The 16,615-nt window shown below is 33.8% G+C and overlaps 1 protein-coding gene across 2 annotated transcripts in view; it reads right to left on the reverse strand.

Moving 5' to 3' along the window:
- The window catches only part of LOC136031681 (uncharacterized), a 32,666-nt gene extending 16,639 nt beyond the window's left edge, over positions 1-16,027 (reverse strand). The window contains exons 1-2 of one of the 2 annotated variants that reach the window (XM_065711358.1): positions 15,798-16,027; positions 9,862-9,958 (exon numbers count right to left, since the gene is read on the reverse strand). In XM_065711358.1, the coding sequence (XP_065567430.1) occupies positions 9,862-9,958; positions 15,798-15,858 (158 nt within the window). In that variant the 5' untranslated portion in view covers positions 15,859-16,027. Of the gene's footprint in view, positions 1-9,861; positions 9,959-13,612; positions 13,674-15,797 lie in introns of those variants that run through there. The other variant, XM_065711359.1, reaches the window with a different exon arrangement.
- Between the last annotated feature and the right edge of the window lie 588 nt (positions 16,028-16,615).

Raw genomic sequence — 16,615 nt, forward strand, 5'->3', positions numbered from 1 at the left:
CTTGAAACTAATGAGTTTTCTCAAAATCAAAGGATTCCCTTGTATTGGTACGTTGAACAAAGCACGACTGAAGGGCTACCCGCTCCTCACAGATGGTAAAATGAAAAAACGAGAGAGAGGAACTTTAGATTACAGGACTGACATTCATTCCGGCGTTATTGTAGTGAAATGGTTAGATAACAGCACGGTTTGCTTGGCTTCGACGTATGCAGGGATAACACCACAGGATACATGCAGACGCTGGAACGTCAAGGATAAATTCAGGGTTAAAGTTTCAAGGCCAGCCATTGTTTATGGGTACAACCGTCATATGGGTGGCGTAGATTTAGCGGGCATGCTAGTGGAGATGTGCCGAACTCATCTTCGGGCACGAAAATGGTATATGAGAATCTTCTGGTGGCTTATTGACACAGAAGTCTGCAATAGCTGGCTTCTTTTCATGTCAGACGTCAAAGCGCTGACTTTTAGGAGAGACGAACCGATAATCTTGAGAACCTTCAGGTCTGAAGCTGCTGCAGGGTTGTATGCCTCGGCGCGTGTGATGCCCCAGCTTAAACGTGGTAGACCATCCGCAGATGTCGAAGCAAGTCCCAGCCCCGTTCGAAGTTGCAACCGAATAAGACCGGCAATATCTGCTCAAGCCGCTGGACTTGATTACTGTCCAAAAAAGACTGACAAGCAGAGCCGCTGCAAAGAATGCAAATCAGAATATACCACCTTTGAATGCGAAAAATGTGACTTTCCACTGTGCCTTACTGCCAAAAGCAGTTGTTTTAAAGCCTTTCACAGCAAGTGAAAGTGTCTCTTTTTCATATGCTTGAGAGGCTAATGTTGTATTTTTACAACATGGTCAATAATTGACAATTTTGAATAAATCATGCAAAGAAAAGTTTTTTTGTCAATAGTCTGACCTAAAGATCACATGGGAAGCGTTGTAGATTTTTCCTGGTAATCGTTCTTATAGTGGCCTGTCAAGGGTTAAGGTATCGAATCCTCTTAAACCGTAGTTACTAAACTTTTTCACCGCTCTTTACGCTAAAGTTTGACTTTTTTCAATGCCCCGCTCTTTACGCTAAAGTTTGACTTTCTTCAATGCCCCACTCTTTCCGCTAAAGTTTGACTTTTTCTCACAGCTCTTTTAAAACAATAAAACATAATACTTTTTAAAACACTTTAGCGTAAAGAGTGGGGCATTGAGGAGGGGATTGCCCTTTCATATATGGAATAATTTCTGTTCGTTTTAAGTTCTAATGTCGCTCCTTACTTTCAGTTAAAAAAACTTGTTTTTTTTATTTAATTGAAGAAAAAGTAGAACATGTATTATTTGAATGTCTAATGTATGGGTGTCTTAGGTTGAATCTAAGTTTAAATCTGAGTTACTATTATTATGATATCCCTTGTTCATTAAGTACTATATGGCATAATAGTGACATTTGAAAATTGCTTATAGTTATATTTTGCAAACTATGCGTTTTAACGTTTAATTGTTCATTCAATTTAACTGATAAATGGCGTATTTAGTTGTCCATTATTTTTTTTAATTCAATTTTCTTTTTCTCATTCATTTTGTGTATCTTGGTAGTTTGTATTGATTTATTTTAGGCGAATACTTCTTTTGTCGGTTTAATTGCTCAATAAATTTATTCATACATGGTTTGAATGTTTTTACAAACGAAGAAATAAAAACAAGGGTGAAAATTAGGTATTGATGTTGGCGGTTTTCGGTGTTGCCAAATCTAGTGTAGGTGACGTACGATAATTTTACAAGCATTAGTCTTGGTTTTCCGAGCAACAGTCGAACTGCCAGTGACTGTATATATATATATATATATATATATATATATATATATATATATATATATATATATATATATATATATATATATATATATATATATATATATATATATATATATATATATATATATAAGTAAATAGAAGCAAAAACGTGGTATTCATACACTATATCAGTTCATTGCCAGGGTCTATTAAATCATTTAAAACTTAGTTGGAAAAGTGATTCCCTCTTAGTAGAAGACATTTTTTTATAAAAGATACAAATATATATATTTTAAAATTTACTAGGGCAATTTTTTATTTTCTTATGATCTTTTTATTGTTACTTTGATATTACTTTAAACTACTAATGCCTGTTATGACATGTTTTTATCATTTTTATTTACTTATTTCATTTATTATGCTCAAGCTCATATTTGAGCTCAGAGCCCCCCTCTTCTGTGTATCATTCTGATTGCATATATCTTTCTTTTTTTTCACACTCCTTAACAAAAATGGGCAACTAAGTCTATTTTTCACGCAAGTTCTTAGGCATTTATTTTAGGGAAAGAAATATAAATTTGGAACAAAAATAACCAAGGCCAAATAGTTTTAAAATGCTCTAGGTTGGTATATTTTTGGAATCTCATCTGAGAAATAACATAAGTAATCAAATCTAATTTTTCTGCAATCTTTTGTAAGGAATAACAGCTAAATCGAAAGAAAAAGGTATTTTTAACTATTTGTAAACAGTAGTTAACTTTAAAAACTGTTTGACTTGAAAGATGATTTAACTGTAGAAAAAACTAATTATATTTTAAAAAGACTATAAGTAAGCAACAACAGAAAACCCATTTTTTAATCATGAAAACTATTTTATTTTGGCGGAACGTAGGCTAATTTGTTCATAAGATCTGAAGAAAGTAAAGAGAGTAAAGAAAGTTCACTTTCTAAAGAAAGTGAAGAAAGTAAAGTAGTAGAAAGTAAAGCCAATTAAGCTTAAAATATTTACAGAAGATAGATAATTACTTATAGGTATTGCCATACATTTAAGACGATTGGTGTAAAATTAAACGTAGAAGCAATAAATGACACTGACTGATTTTGGAAAATATGACGCATTTGATTTTATTGTTGTATATAGTCATATAGCTCCAGTGACTGGCCTCCCTTGTGCCCGGGTGAAAATCTTCCTTAGCACCCCTCCCTTTATCCCAAAAGTTTTCAGGTTAAATTCTTACAAAATTCTCGTTTACTCACAAAATTCGAATACAAAATATTAAAAAGAAATCCTTAAATAACTAAATTCAGTCCATTTACTTTGATTTTCGAGGAATGGTGATGAAGATATGGAGAAAATGAGAACTTCAAATTCAATTTCCTTCTTGCCGCCAAGTGTGCCTTCTACTTTATTTTAGTAAAAAACTTTGAAAATTATAAAATGATTAGAACCTTTAGATTACTTATTTGAAATTTGGCACCCCTAAAATTTGTGCACCCAGGGCAAGTGCCCCTTCTGCTTTTTTCCTCTCATACCTAAAGCTAATCGACCAAGCATCTAACGAAGTCCGCTTAATCATTTGGTGAGGGATAATTTGTTGTTTTTTTTCTTATTTTTAGTTATTCTGTAATCTTAGTTGCCAAGGAACTTAGTTTATACCTGACGGAAAGTGGAAAGCCATTAGCTGATGCTTAGTATTTTCGGGTCTATTTTTGTTCATTTACGGTTAAAATCGATGGGGGTGAATTAGGGAGATTGAAGGACAAAGGAAACATCTTGTATCTATTATGATAATTGTATTGTTCAGAAAAAAGAGAACTTAATTGTAGAAATGTTGTGACTCAAAAACTGCTCGTTCTTTCTATTGGCTTAAAATTTCATACAATAGAGCCAATCCGATTTTTCGTTCTCTTTACTCGCTCAACAGTTCATATATCAACAAGGGCTAAGAACTCATATGGCACTTGTGACGAGGCAAGAAGAGCTAAGAGCCAAGAGCTCGTATGGTATGAGCTCTAACAAAATTCTAAGAATCAACAGATTGATTTAAAAGGAAAATTAGAGGCTTAATGCCGGTCGTGAAAATAAGAGCTCTGAGTCACGATTTCCTTCTAAAATATCAAAATTCATTAAGATCCGATCACCCACACGTAAGTTATAAATACTTCATTTTTTCTAATTTTTCATCTCCCTTTAACCCCTCCCCCCAACTCCCCCAAAGAGATCGAATCCAGTACGGTTACGTCAATAACGTATCTACGACATTTGCTTATTCCATCCACCAAGCTTCATCCCGATTCCTCAACTCTAAGCGTTTTCCAAGATTTCCGATTTCCCCCTCCAACTCCCCCAATGTCAACAGATCTGGTCGGGATTTGAAATAAGAGCTCTGAGACAAGAATTCTTTCTAGATATCAAATTCCATTAAGATCCGGTCTCCCTTTCTTAAGTTAAAAATACCTGAATTTTTCTAGTTTTCCAAATTAACACCCCCAGCTCCTCCAAAGAGAACGTATCCGTTCCAATTATATCAATCACGTATCTGGAACTCGTGCTCATTCTTCCTATCAAGTTTCATTGCTCATTGCTCATTGCTGGAACTCGTGCTCATTCTTCCTATCAAGTTTCATCCCGATCTCTTCACTCTAAGCGTTTTCAAAGATTTCTGTTTCCCTCCTCTAACCCCCTATGTCCCCGGATTCAATTCAAGTCGAAAATGAAGCATCTGAGTCATTAGGATCCTTCTATATATCAAGTTTCATTAAGATCCGATCACTTACTCGTAAGATAAAAATACCCCAATTTTCAAGATTTCCAAGAATTCCGGTTTCCCCCTCCAACTCTCCCCAATGTCACAGGATCTGATCGGAATTTAAAATAAGAGCTTTAAAGCACAAGATCCTTCAAAATATCAAATTTCATTAAGATCTGATCACCCGTTCGTAAGTTAAAAATACCTCATTTTTCCGAATTACTCCCCCCCCCACTCCACCAAAGAGAACGGATCCGGTCCAGTTATGTCAGTCAAGTATCTTAGACTTGTTTTATTCTTCCCATCCAGTTTCATCCTGATATCTCCGCTTTAAGTATTTTCTAAGATTTCCGCCCCCCCCAACTGCCCCCAACAATTGAGATTTAAAATAACCAGATCTGAGTTACGAGGTCCTTCTAAATATGAAGTTTCATGAAGATCCGATCGCTCCTTAGTAAGTTAAAAATAAGTCATTTTTTCTAATTTTTTAGAATTGAACCTCCCCCCTCCCCAATAGAGCGGATCCGTACCAATTATGTCAACCCCGTATCTAAGAATTCTGCTTATTTTTCCCACCAAGCTTCATCCCGATCCCTCCACTCGAAGCGGGTTTCATGATTTTAGGTTCCCCCCTCCACACTCCCCCGATGTCATCAGATCTGGTCAGGATTTAAAATGAGAGCTTTCAGACACGATATCCTTCTAAATATCAAATTTCATTGAGACCTGATCACCCTTTCGTAAGTTAAAGATACCTCATTTTTTTAATTTTTCAGAATTAACCCCCCCCCCCCCCCAACAACCTCAAAGAGAGTGGATCCGTTCTGGCTATATCAATCATGTATCTAGGACTTGTGCTTATTTTTCCCACCACGTTTCGTCCCGATCCCTCCACTTTAAGTATTTTCCAAGATTTTAGGTTTCCCCCTCCCAACCCCCCCCCCCCACCAATGTCACCAGATTCTGTCGGGATTTGAAATAAGAGCCCTGAGACACGATATCCTTCCAAACATCAAATTTCATTAAGATCTGATCCACCGTTCATAAGTTAAAATACTTCATTTTTTCTATTTTTTTGTATTAACCGGCCCCCCATTCCCCCCAGATGGTCAAATCGGGAAAATGACTATTTCTAATTTAATCTGGTCCGGTCCCTGATACGCCTGCCAAATTTCATCGTCCTAGCTTACCTGGAAGTGCCTAAAGTAGCAAAACCGGGACCGACAGACAGACAGACAGACCGACAGAATTTGCGATGGCTATGTGTCACTTGGTTAATACCAAATGCCATAAAAACAGGTAAAAAGGCATGGTCATTTTGCTCCCGTGGATGACGCGCGGTTAAGAAATAATAAGACTGGTTAGCAAAAGCCGACAAAACGTCATAAAAATATAACTTCATAATCATCATAAACATTATTAAAATCAACCGAACTTTCTGACAGAGAATTATAGGACATTAATCTAAATTTTTTACTTTTTAAGTTGATTTTTAGTTGTTGAGGGCTCTGGACCGCAACCACAAAATAGAGTTTTGGAATCGACATTTCCAAAATTTTTTTTATCCTTTGACGCTATATGAAACTCACAAAACAAAGTCAAACAACAAAGTTTTATTTTGATAAAATTTTTCAAAAATTTGATATGGCCTTGATACCTTAGTTTAAGAGATGACATTGAAAATTCGAAGCCCAAAAATAAAAAATGGTGATTTAATCATATTTTTTTTGTTAGGTTCATTATCTATAGCTGATTAAAAAATAAAGACAGAGTAAACGAGTAAACGTTAGCATTAGGCGAAATCACTACTTGAATCAAGCGATTCTTGGTGTCAGTAACATATCATTGGTAACCAAACGAATGAGCCGTTGAAAAGCTCAACATAACAGCGTCACGACATGCAGCTACAAGATCATATCTTTCTTGTTTCTATGGAGAAGATCCAAATTGCATCTATTGTGGTCAGATAGAGACCTTAGCACACCTCATCATCCATTGTGTCGGCACAGAATGTTACAGGACAGACATTAGAAGGTTTATGAGAGAACATCGAATAAAACTATGTGAAGAATTACTCGGAGGAGCATTAACTGAAGAACAATCGGTTGAAAGTATAAATTTAGTTTGTGAATTTTTGAGATTGATTGATAGAAAAAGAACGTTGTAAACTGTCGTCTTTCGGCGATTCACTTCACTTCACTCAACATAACAGCACTGGAGTGGCAAGTGACTACTATGTCAGTTGACTTAATGTTTGAAAAGGACGCCTCTTTATGAACAATGAATATTGTCCCTCGTTTCATCGTTTAAACGAGTTCACTTAATATTTAAAAATACATATTCACATTATAAATCAGACAATCATTTCCCAATTCTTATGTTAGAATTTCGTTTCAGCAGTTGGATTCCAGATCACCCGGTGAAAAAAGTCTGAGGGATACTCGATTTACTTCTGCACCAGACCAGACTTAAGAGAACATTTTTACCGGCAGAGAAAACTTGTTTTAAAATAAAAAATAACTCGATCTTCATCCAGTATTAAAAATATCGCTTCAGAATTCTTTTTTGAATATGCAACCAAAAGAGTTCTTTTTCGAAATACTTTTTAAAGAGAATTTAGCTTTTAATGAGAAATACTAGTCAGAATGGACATAGCAATGACGCCTAGTGATTTCCGTTTGATAATGGTTTTTCTTTAGAAATTAGTTTAGCTTTGGTTTACAAATGTAATCCCTGGATCACCAGTACCCATAAACATGTCCCTTACTAACGGTCGCGCTTGCTATAGGAGCTTTCAAATCATTTTGACAAATTGCGTTTTCGCTTTTCGACCAGAATTATTAGTTCAAATTCCCACTGTAATGTCGCTTGATTGTTTTCTTTTTTTGAGCCCCAAGATTTTTTACCCACCCCCCTTCCTAACCTTTTAAAAATACCCTTTCCTTGATAATTTCATTGGAAAATGGCTCATTTTTTTATTTTCGAAGAATGTGTTGAGGAAAAAACAACATTGCCCCCCCTACCCCCTAAATTTTAAAGAAACAAACCCTCACTAATTTGCTATAACAGACACAACCAGAGGCCAAAATGACTGTATTTACTATTTGTTTTAAAATCCTTCTGACAAGTTACCTTTCTTTCTGATCAAATATACCGTAGTAATGCCTTTCATGCACAGCTTAGATACCAATATACAGTTATGAAAAAAAAAATTAAATAACAAACCCTCACTAATTTGCTATAACAGACACAACCAGAGGCCAAAATGACTGTATTTACTATTTGTTTTAAAATCTTTCTGACAATTTACCTCTCTTTTTGATCAAACATACCGTAGTAATGCCTTTTAAGCGCAGCTTAGATACCAATATACAGTTATGAAAACTCCTGTCTCGCCCATGAGAAGCTTTTGGTACAGAGCTCTGAACTTGGCGTCTCCTCCATGCCCGCTCTCCGACGCGTAGATGGTACTACAACACCATAGGCGGGAACGCAATTTTGTTTTGTTGAATACACAGCTTAAATACCAATATTGGTTATCTACGCTGTGCTACCAGTTTCCTGTCTCCAGCCGCTAGCATCGCTACCGCGCACTGTGTCCCAAAAATAAATCGAGTTTTCATAACTGTATTGGTGTCTAAGCTGTTCTTTCACGACAAGACTGCATTAAATCTTCACTGATTTACTTATAAATCTAATGATGGTTCAAGGCTTGCGGTTTGCAAGTAGTACACCTTTTTACATAAGATTTTGGACGAAGCTATAAGCTTAAAACAGAAAGGAAAATAAATAATATATGTGGATTTCATCATTGAAAAATTTCCAACAAGGCCGTATACAGAGAATACGGAGGGCGTTAGGGGGTTTGAACCACCCCCAGAAATATTTTCCCTAACTTGTAAAAATGCAATTAAAATGCATAACCTAACAAGTTTTGATGAATTTTCCAAAGTATTTTTTTTTGTATCCCCCCTCCCGGAAAAAATCCTGGATGCACCCTCGACTTCAAGTAAAGTAGCGAAGACTGACCATGGTAGTTTTTCCAATAGTTTTTCCAAGGTACTTGAAAGGTACCTAGAAAATGCCACTCTTCCCTTTACGTTTTCTCCTTCTTATGGAAAGTTCTTAGAAAAGCCACAACAAAGGGGAAAAACAGATGGAAAAGACAATAAATCAAACCTTAGAGCTAGAAAACAAGATTTTCCATGAGAAGGGAAGTTTCCACGGAGTGAATTTTCCAGGGGGAATTATACACTGGGAAAATTCGCCAGAATTCCTATACAAAATTCTTTTTGTATTTTTGCTTTCTCTTTTCCGTCTCAATTTTCATTATGTTAGTTTAATCGGAACAATAAGAAGCTTTTTTCAAAAAAACTAAAAAACCTTTGTGTCGAGGAGGAGGCAACCCCCTTGATCTACCTAATAATTTCTGTTCGTTTTAAGCTTTAATGTTTCTCCTTATTTTTATTTGAAAAAAAAACTTGTTTTTTTTTATTATATTGCTAATTAATGCAATTGTGAGATGAAACTAGAATAGCACTATTGATTAATGAATCACTATTGATCACTATTGATTGATGAAACTATTGACCAAAGCGTCATGAGCAAGCTGTTGTTCACAACAGAATACCGTTGTTCTGCACAACTCTATACCTTCGACTCTTGCACCTGCACCCAGTATTTTATCCGCACTTCCAGTTCCACTATCATGCCTCGACGGCAGATGCAGTTTTAGGGGGACAAAGGGGGCACTTGCCCCAACCGTAGAAATTCTTGGGCGCAAAATTTTGAATAAACAATCTAACGGATATAACTATTTAGTAGATTTTTTAGTTTTATTTTTATTACAATAATGTAGAGGGTGTAATTAATAAATTACCAATTAATTAATAAGGAAAATAAAAATTAAACAATCTAGATAATAAATTAAAAAATAAATATTCATTAATTGATAAATTAAAAAAAAATTGTTAATTAACGAAGATTTACTAAAATTTGGCCTGAAGATTTTTGTGGGGGACAGGAGGGGGGAGGGGCTTAAATTAAGACTTTGAATCGGGTGCAAGGGAGGTTTGAGCTGCCACTGCTCTACAGCTTTAAAGCACGATGATACCTAGTACTTATCTATTTAGACTTTGTTTCTTCTGAAGCCCGCAATGAAAAAAGGAATTCACGATCTTCCTTTTCAACACCAAAGCTAAAATTAAATTATAATCAAATAAAATATTTGAGAACCATGTGGTTTATTTAATATAAAAAATAAAGAATGTCAGGTTCTTCAGCAATGAAAACATTCTTAAAAACCCTTTAAAAAGGAGAAGAGGACACTTACAATATTAGCACGGCTATGGTAATGATGGCAACAGCAACACCACAAAGTGCAGATATTAATGCTAAATGATATTCCTGGTCGATGGTAGATGACTCCACTGTAAATTCAAAAGGAAATAAGTCACAATTAGAAAAAAAATTCTCTTTGCAATCATACCACTGTCAAAAAATAGAAAGACTTTGAGGAAAAGATTTAGTTGTTTATTTTTTTTAAGCAGTAGTTAGGAGTTACGAGACTAGGAAATTCGCGGGTAGATGTTATTACTTTCTAAATTGGGATAAATTCAAAAGGAAATATTTAATGATTTCTCAGACATAGTTAATGACAACGGTTGAGCTGATAACCATGCGTTAACAAAAAACTTTACAAAATATACATCATACGTCTTGATTTCAAATGGTCAAATGGTTTTGTGGTCACGTTGAGTTTTAGCATCATCTTTCTTAACTTTTTTCAAGAAATGTTTCAGCTGCGAAAATCGCTGTTTTCTGCTACCTTTCGTATTGATATTTTAGCATATCAATAAAAAGACAGAAAAATAGCGGAAAAGTTTCATCCGGTAAGCAAAATTGGGAAAGCATATATATATATATATATATATATATATATATATATATATATATATATATATATATATATATATATATATATATATATATATATATATATATATATATATATATATATATATATATATATATATATATATATATATATATATATATCTATATATATATATATATATATATATATATATATATATATATATATATATATATATATATATATATATATATATTATATATATATATATATATATATATAATATATATATATATATATATATATATATATATATATATATATATATATATATATATATATATATATATATATATATATATTTGACATATTAATTGAAAAAGTTTTTCAAATGCCTGCATTTAATTGAAATACATTTGTAGTTCTAAACTAGCTTTTTTCCTCACTTGAACAAAAATTTCATTCTCACTAATTACGTTTAAAACCTTTTTTATTTGCATAAAATCAACTTAGCATAGTCAGCATAAAAATGACTAGAACCATCCTATGACGGTTTCGTGGTACCCTACTAATGAATAAATATGCTTAAATGCTAAAGCTTACGTAACTCTCTTCAATGTTTCAGACTGGGAACAATGGTCAGGTTTCGGTTTTTTAAAAAACAAGCTTTCTTAATGAGGGTAAATAGAGAAAATTGAAACCGCAAGGATTACCGTGGTCCTGCTTAAGACCAATTCACAATGAGATTTTACTAATGTTGACACACAGCTAGCGCTGATTTGAGCCAATAAGACCTTTCATAGAATTTTATGATTGGTTCAAAAATTATAAGGAAAAATTCTGAAAAATCTCCGTATTAGTAAAATCTCATTGTGAATGGGCCTTCATTTGTTTGGGGGATTTGTATGATTATTTCTGTTAGACTGTTACCAGATATGCATTTCGGGGCACCACAAGTTGCAGACTTGGCACCACACGTGGTATACTTCCATCATGCTTGGCACGTTTCACAGGGTATAGGCAGTATTTTTTTTCAAAAGGACTACCACCCAAACGTGATTATAATTAAAACTTAGCAGTGTTGTCAGTTGCATGGAATAGAGTTGTGCTGCCTAAAAGTGAAAATGCACCGAAAGCTCCGTTTTTCTAGTGAAAATGCGCTCAGTGAACAATTTTCCCCTCAAAGATACACCGATTCAAAAAATTCAATGCTTAAACATCTCAAAAACCCTCTCGTAAATCTGCCCCATCTACCCACTCTGAAACTAATAAGACCTAGAACATGGATATCACCTACACAATAAAGGTAAGACCGAACAGCCCGAACCACGAGGCAATAAGAAAAACTAAAAAAAAAACTCTGGATATATTTTAATTTGTATATGTTCCAATAAGATGAGAAAATAGTCATTTTATCAAACGCTCAGGTTTCTGATCAAGATCAGAAGGACGACGAAGTTAATAAATACGATGATTCTAACTGTAAATATAATTTTTGCCGGGCAAAGTTAAAATTACGAATTTTTCATATTTCAAGTTAGCACAAAAGGCAGAATTTTTTCTGACAATATTCATGGCACTAGGGTGCTAAAAACTTTGGCGTGAAATACATTGCTTTAATTATGTTGGTTTCTATGCATATAAGTTTAGTATAGAATGGTGCTAAAGGATTCAATCATCAAGAACGAAAAGTCTTACGCTAACATTTTAGTCATTTGTCGATGACGAATTTTGGCCGATTGCATACATTCATTGGGAAGGCCAACAAAAATTGAAAGCTCCATCAATATTATTAATTCGCAGTATTTTTAGAAAGAGAGGGGGGCAAAAATGTGTTTTCCATTCGAGTGGGGTAAATTCGTCGAATTTTTCTAGAATTTCTTTAGTATGAGCTCAATATTGACGCTAGTGAGTCGACACATTTATATAGCATATACTCAGAGAATTTTGGAAGATGTGGTTATTCTAACAAAATGTGGGAAAATATAAAGATACTACTGCTAAATACCCAATATCAAACATACTAAAAAAATAAAAGACATTCTAAAAAAGAATCATAAACTGTCCTGCTGTCAGTCGGAAAATTTTCACTACTATAGGGGGAAATAAGTTAAAATATTATGACTATGATGATGCCGTTGCTCGTTTGTGAAGTAGATGCCACCCTGGCTTAATAATTCAAAAGGTGTTATGAGACATTTTTTCCACGGGATCATACATAACTCACCAAGTCATAGAAAGATCGGGGACAAAAAGCCATGCAAATTTCTTTCTTTCTTGATGACAAATTTTGGTCTTAAAAGTAAAAAATATGTACTTTATCAATGTATTACGAAGATCAAGAAAAATTGACAGTTTTATCGCTAGATCAATCCAACAAGAATGATTTTTTATGAAATTTTGGAAGATTTTTTTGTCATTTTAATGGAACCCTTAAAAAAATTAAAATAGTAATACTAAATCCTCAACATGAAAATACTTACAAAACACTTATTGGGAACATGTGCAACAAAAACTAATAAGGCAGGCACACACGTTAGTATTATTGTTAGGGTCGGGCTACTAAAAAAAAATAAAAATTTTATTTGATAATTCAAGCTAGAAATTTTTGGAAATTCAGGAATATTTATGATTCTTAAGAGGTCCCAGGCTCCCAGATTCCTCTATCCGTACACCCCTTCAAAGGAAAACATATGGTATGTGAACATGATCATGAAGGCACTCATTTGTCGAACACCATCTCGGCTATGGAGGTTGAAAAGGTATTATACCCCACTTTTTGCGACAAAACCAATTGCAGCTCACCCTATTAAAAAACAAATGTTTGATAGATTGGTCTAAACCGGGTTCCCGTATCTTATGTAGGTCTCAACATAATTAGAGTATCATTTTTTCCAGAATGTCGTTTATTTACTATTCTAAAATGTTAAAATAGTCACAATTATAAACTTTTATTATCAATACCTTATTTGTATTATCATGAAGACTAGATAAAAATCATTTATTTACAAAAGACGATATGTCAAAAACAAAAGAAAATGTTGAAACATATTTTTGAAGTGTTTTTTTGCCATTCTATAAAAACTTATAAATTGAAACGTATTGCCGTTCGAATTACTACTGTGAACGTGTATTTTGGAAATTTGGAAATATAGGACATATAGGACGTACAGTGCACAGGACTATAAAAAAAATAAAAAAAACTTACTGGGATATTCCTTATACTGACTCTGTAAAATCAAAGGTAACAACATAGCTTAAACAACCATAAAAATGCAAGAAAATCCTGCCCCACCATACTTTTATTGTTAGAAGCGCTTCATTAGTTATTTTTATACAGTCCGTGTTTAAATTTAAAATGAATCTACTATTTTGCACTGGTTTATATCTTAACAAAACCAGATTTTTCCTCTCTGGATCCTGGGTTTTCACGTTGTCATTGTGCTAAGTTCAATCAATATTTGGTGTTTTGCACTGGTTTATATCTTAACAAAACTAGATTTTTTTTTTCTTTGGATACTGGGTTTTCACATTGTCATTGTGCTAAGTTCAACAAATATTTGGTGTTTTAGTCATTCTTTTAAGAGCTTCATCATTTATTGACAGTATACTTGGAATATTGTTGCTTCATAATCATTGCTTAATTATTCTTTTATGGGATATTACCGCACATTTTCTGCTTCATTAGGAGTTTATGCGTTGAATTTACACTTTCTTAGACGTAGTGAGAGGGTGGTAGTCCTCCTCATATTTTGGAAAGCCTGGATAAGGTATGCGTGCGCACAGATGCAAATCATTAATTAAGGTGCTGGCTAATGGATTCTTTTATGGGGAGGGGTTTCCAAAGCTCATAAAATGGTTAAGTCCACTTTTTGAAACTTTTTGTCAATTTTTTTTTGCCTCCGACCTTCCCTCAATAGGAAGAAAATATATACAGACCCTCATAAAAAAAACATGTTGTATGAGTGCTGATGGACGGATGTCCTGTTTTTATTTAAAAAAAAAAACAAATGAAATTTTTATCTCGAAGCATTGTTTTGCAAAAGTTATACTTTGATTTAGAGATACAGACATTAAAGGGTGTTTCACAAAATTGAACCCCCCCCCCTTTCCCCTTCAATGTCTTTTTAACTACTCTGGTGCAAGCAAATGTCTTCTTTCTTTTCTTTTTTTTTCATCTTTCGTTCCCAAAAATCGAGAACGAAACTTAAACGTGATTGAAAACGGGAACGGCAGCAAGAGCGTGATTGAAAATCACAGTTAAATTTCAGAATATTTTAATTTATGCAAGACAAAAAGGACTAATTTTTCTTTCCTCCCAAATTTCAAATTTTTATTCCTTAATTTTGGCATTTCCATCAAATTTATTCCCCTATTTGCACATTAGCTCAACTACAACCAGGAATCAGTTCTGTTATCTCCGCCTTTTTTACTTTAATAACGCTAATGCGTCGGTTGTCTCTAGTGAATAATTTTGGTAAAAAGCTTCTTAGGTCAACATTTTGAAACTTTCTACGAGAGGTGCCTTAATATATATATTATATTAATATGTTAATATATAAATATATTAATATATATATATATATTATATTATATTATATATATATATATATATATATATATATATATATATATATATATATATATATATATATATATATATATATATATATATATATATATATATATATATATATATTATATATATATACACATTTTTTTTCCGACATTTTTTTTTTGGTATTAAAATGCTAAAATATCAATACGAAAGGTAGCAGAAAACAGGGATTTTCACAGATGAAATATTTCAGGAAAAAAGTGAAAAAAGATGGTGCACATTAGGAGGAGCGGACCCCTTCAAAAATTGAATAATCTATGTTCGCCTTAGGTTTGATGTCGCTCTTTACTTTCATTGAAAACAAATATTTTTTGAGGAGGACCAATACATAATGGTCAGTTAACAAACATTTCTAGTTAATTTTCACTTTAACTAATAGAGAAGACCTCTTGGTAGTGACCTGGTATAAAGCAGAATTATAGCTGACGATGGAGCCAACAATTTTATAAAGAGGGAGGGTGGGCTTCAGCAAATTCCTCTAGTAGTACATTGCTCTTAATAGGCTGCCTTAGCTACAAAAGATTTGGGTAAAATTCTAGTTAATTGACTTCTTGCTATCTCGGAAAGGGTTTAGGTTAGGAAAATGAAACTTTCAGGGATGGACTGGTGGAGGGCCAGATAAACAAGCTAAGGACCATATTCTAAAGTACTGAAGAGGACCAAGACCTAATGTTCTGTTAATAAATATTTCTAGTTCATTTCCTGCTTTAAATGGCCAGAACCTAGTGGCAATGACAGACAGAATTGAAGTAAAATTAATGACAATGACACTTACAATTAGTAAAAGAAGACGAAGCTGTAGCCTCAACAACATATACACTTGATTTAGGAAACATTCGACACAGACTTGTCAGCAAGGAGTGTGGAAAATTGTCTCCGGTTTGGGACTTTTCTTTAGAACTGCCTTGCAACAATTAAATCCTCTCTCGCTGCGCTGAGATTTGAAATACTAACTGATAACATTTTGATAAGAATATACACCCTTTTGTAAAAAGCAACTGGTTTCAAAGGTAGACGGGTACCTCGTAAACGCTTCCTTGCTTACGCTACCACGGTACGTCAGGTAGAAATAACTGATGATGTACAGAAGTGACACCAGATCTATGAACCTAGGTTATGATCATATCGGAGCGCCTTCCAAATGGTTCCAATAGAACTAGGATTTTTAAATGAGCCGAATCAAATGTACGGTTGGTACTTGTCCATTATATCAACCACACTCGAGATGTGAAGTTGCGTTAATCATAATGAAACTTACCAAAATATGATGAAAATAGACTTTAATAACAAAATTATAGAAACTACGGAAAAAAATTATGGAAATCAGGCCACCCAGAAGCATTATATTAAATACCTAGGGTAAAATTCTAGTTAATTGACTTCTTGCTATCTCGGAAAGGGTTAAGGTTAGGAAAATGAAACTTTCAGGGATGGGTCCACAGGCTAAAGTACGTCCCGGGAAGGTAATTTAAAACACCCATCTCCACTCCTTCTCCCTCTAGAGGGCCCTGAAATTTGCCTACATGACAGGTCTATACCTATTGAAATTTGACAAAACAACATTTTACCTTAATTTTCAGTTACTAGTTACTT

Source organism: Artemia franciscana, chromosome 10 (assembly GCF_032884065.1).
Source record: "Artemia franciscana chromosome 10, ASM3288406v1, whole genome shotgun sequence".
Classification (NCBI taxonomy): domain Eukaryota; kingdom Metazoa; phylum Arthropoda; class Branchiopoda; order Anostraca; family Artemiidae; genus Artemia; species Artemia franciscana.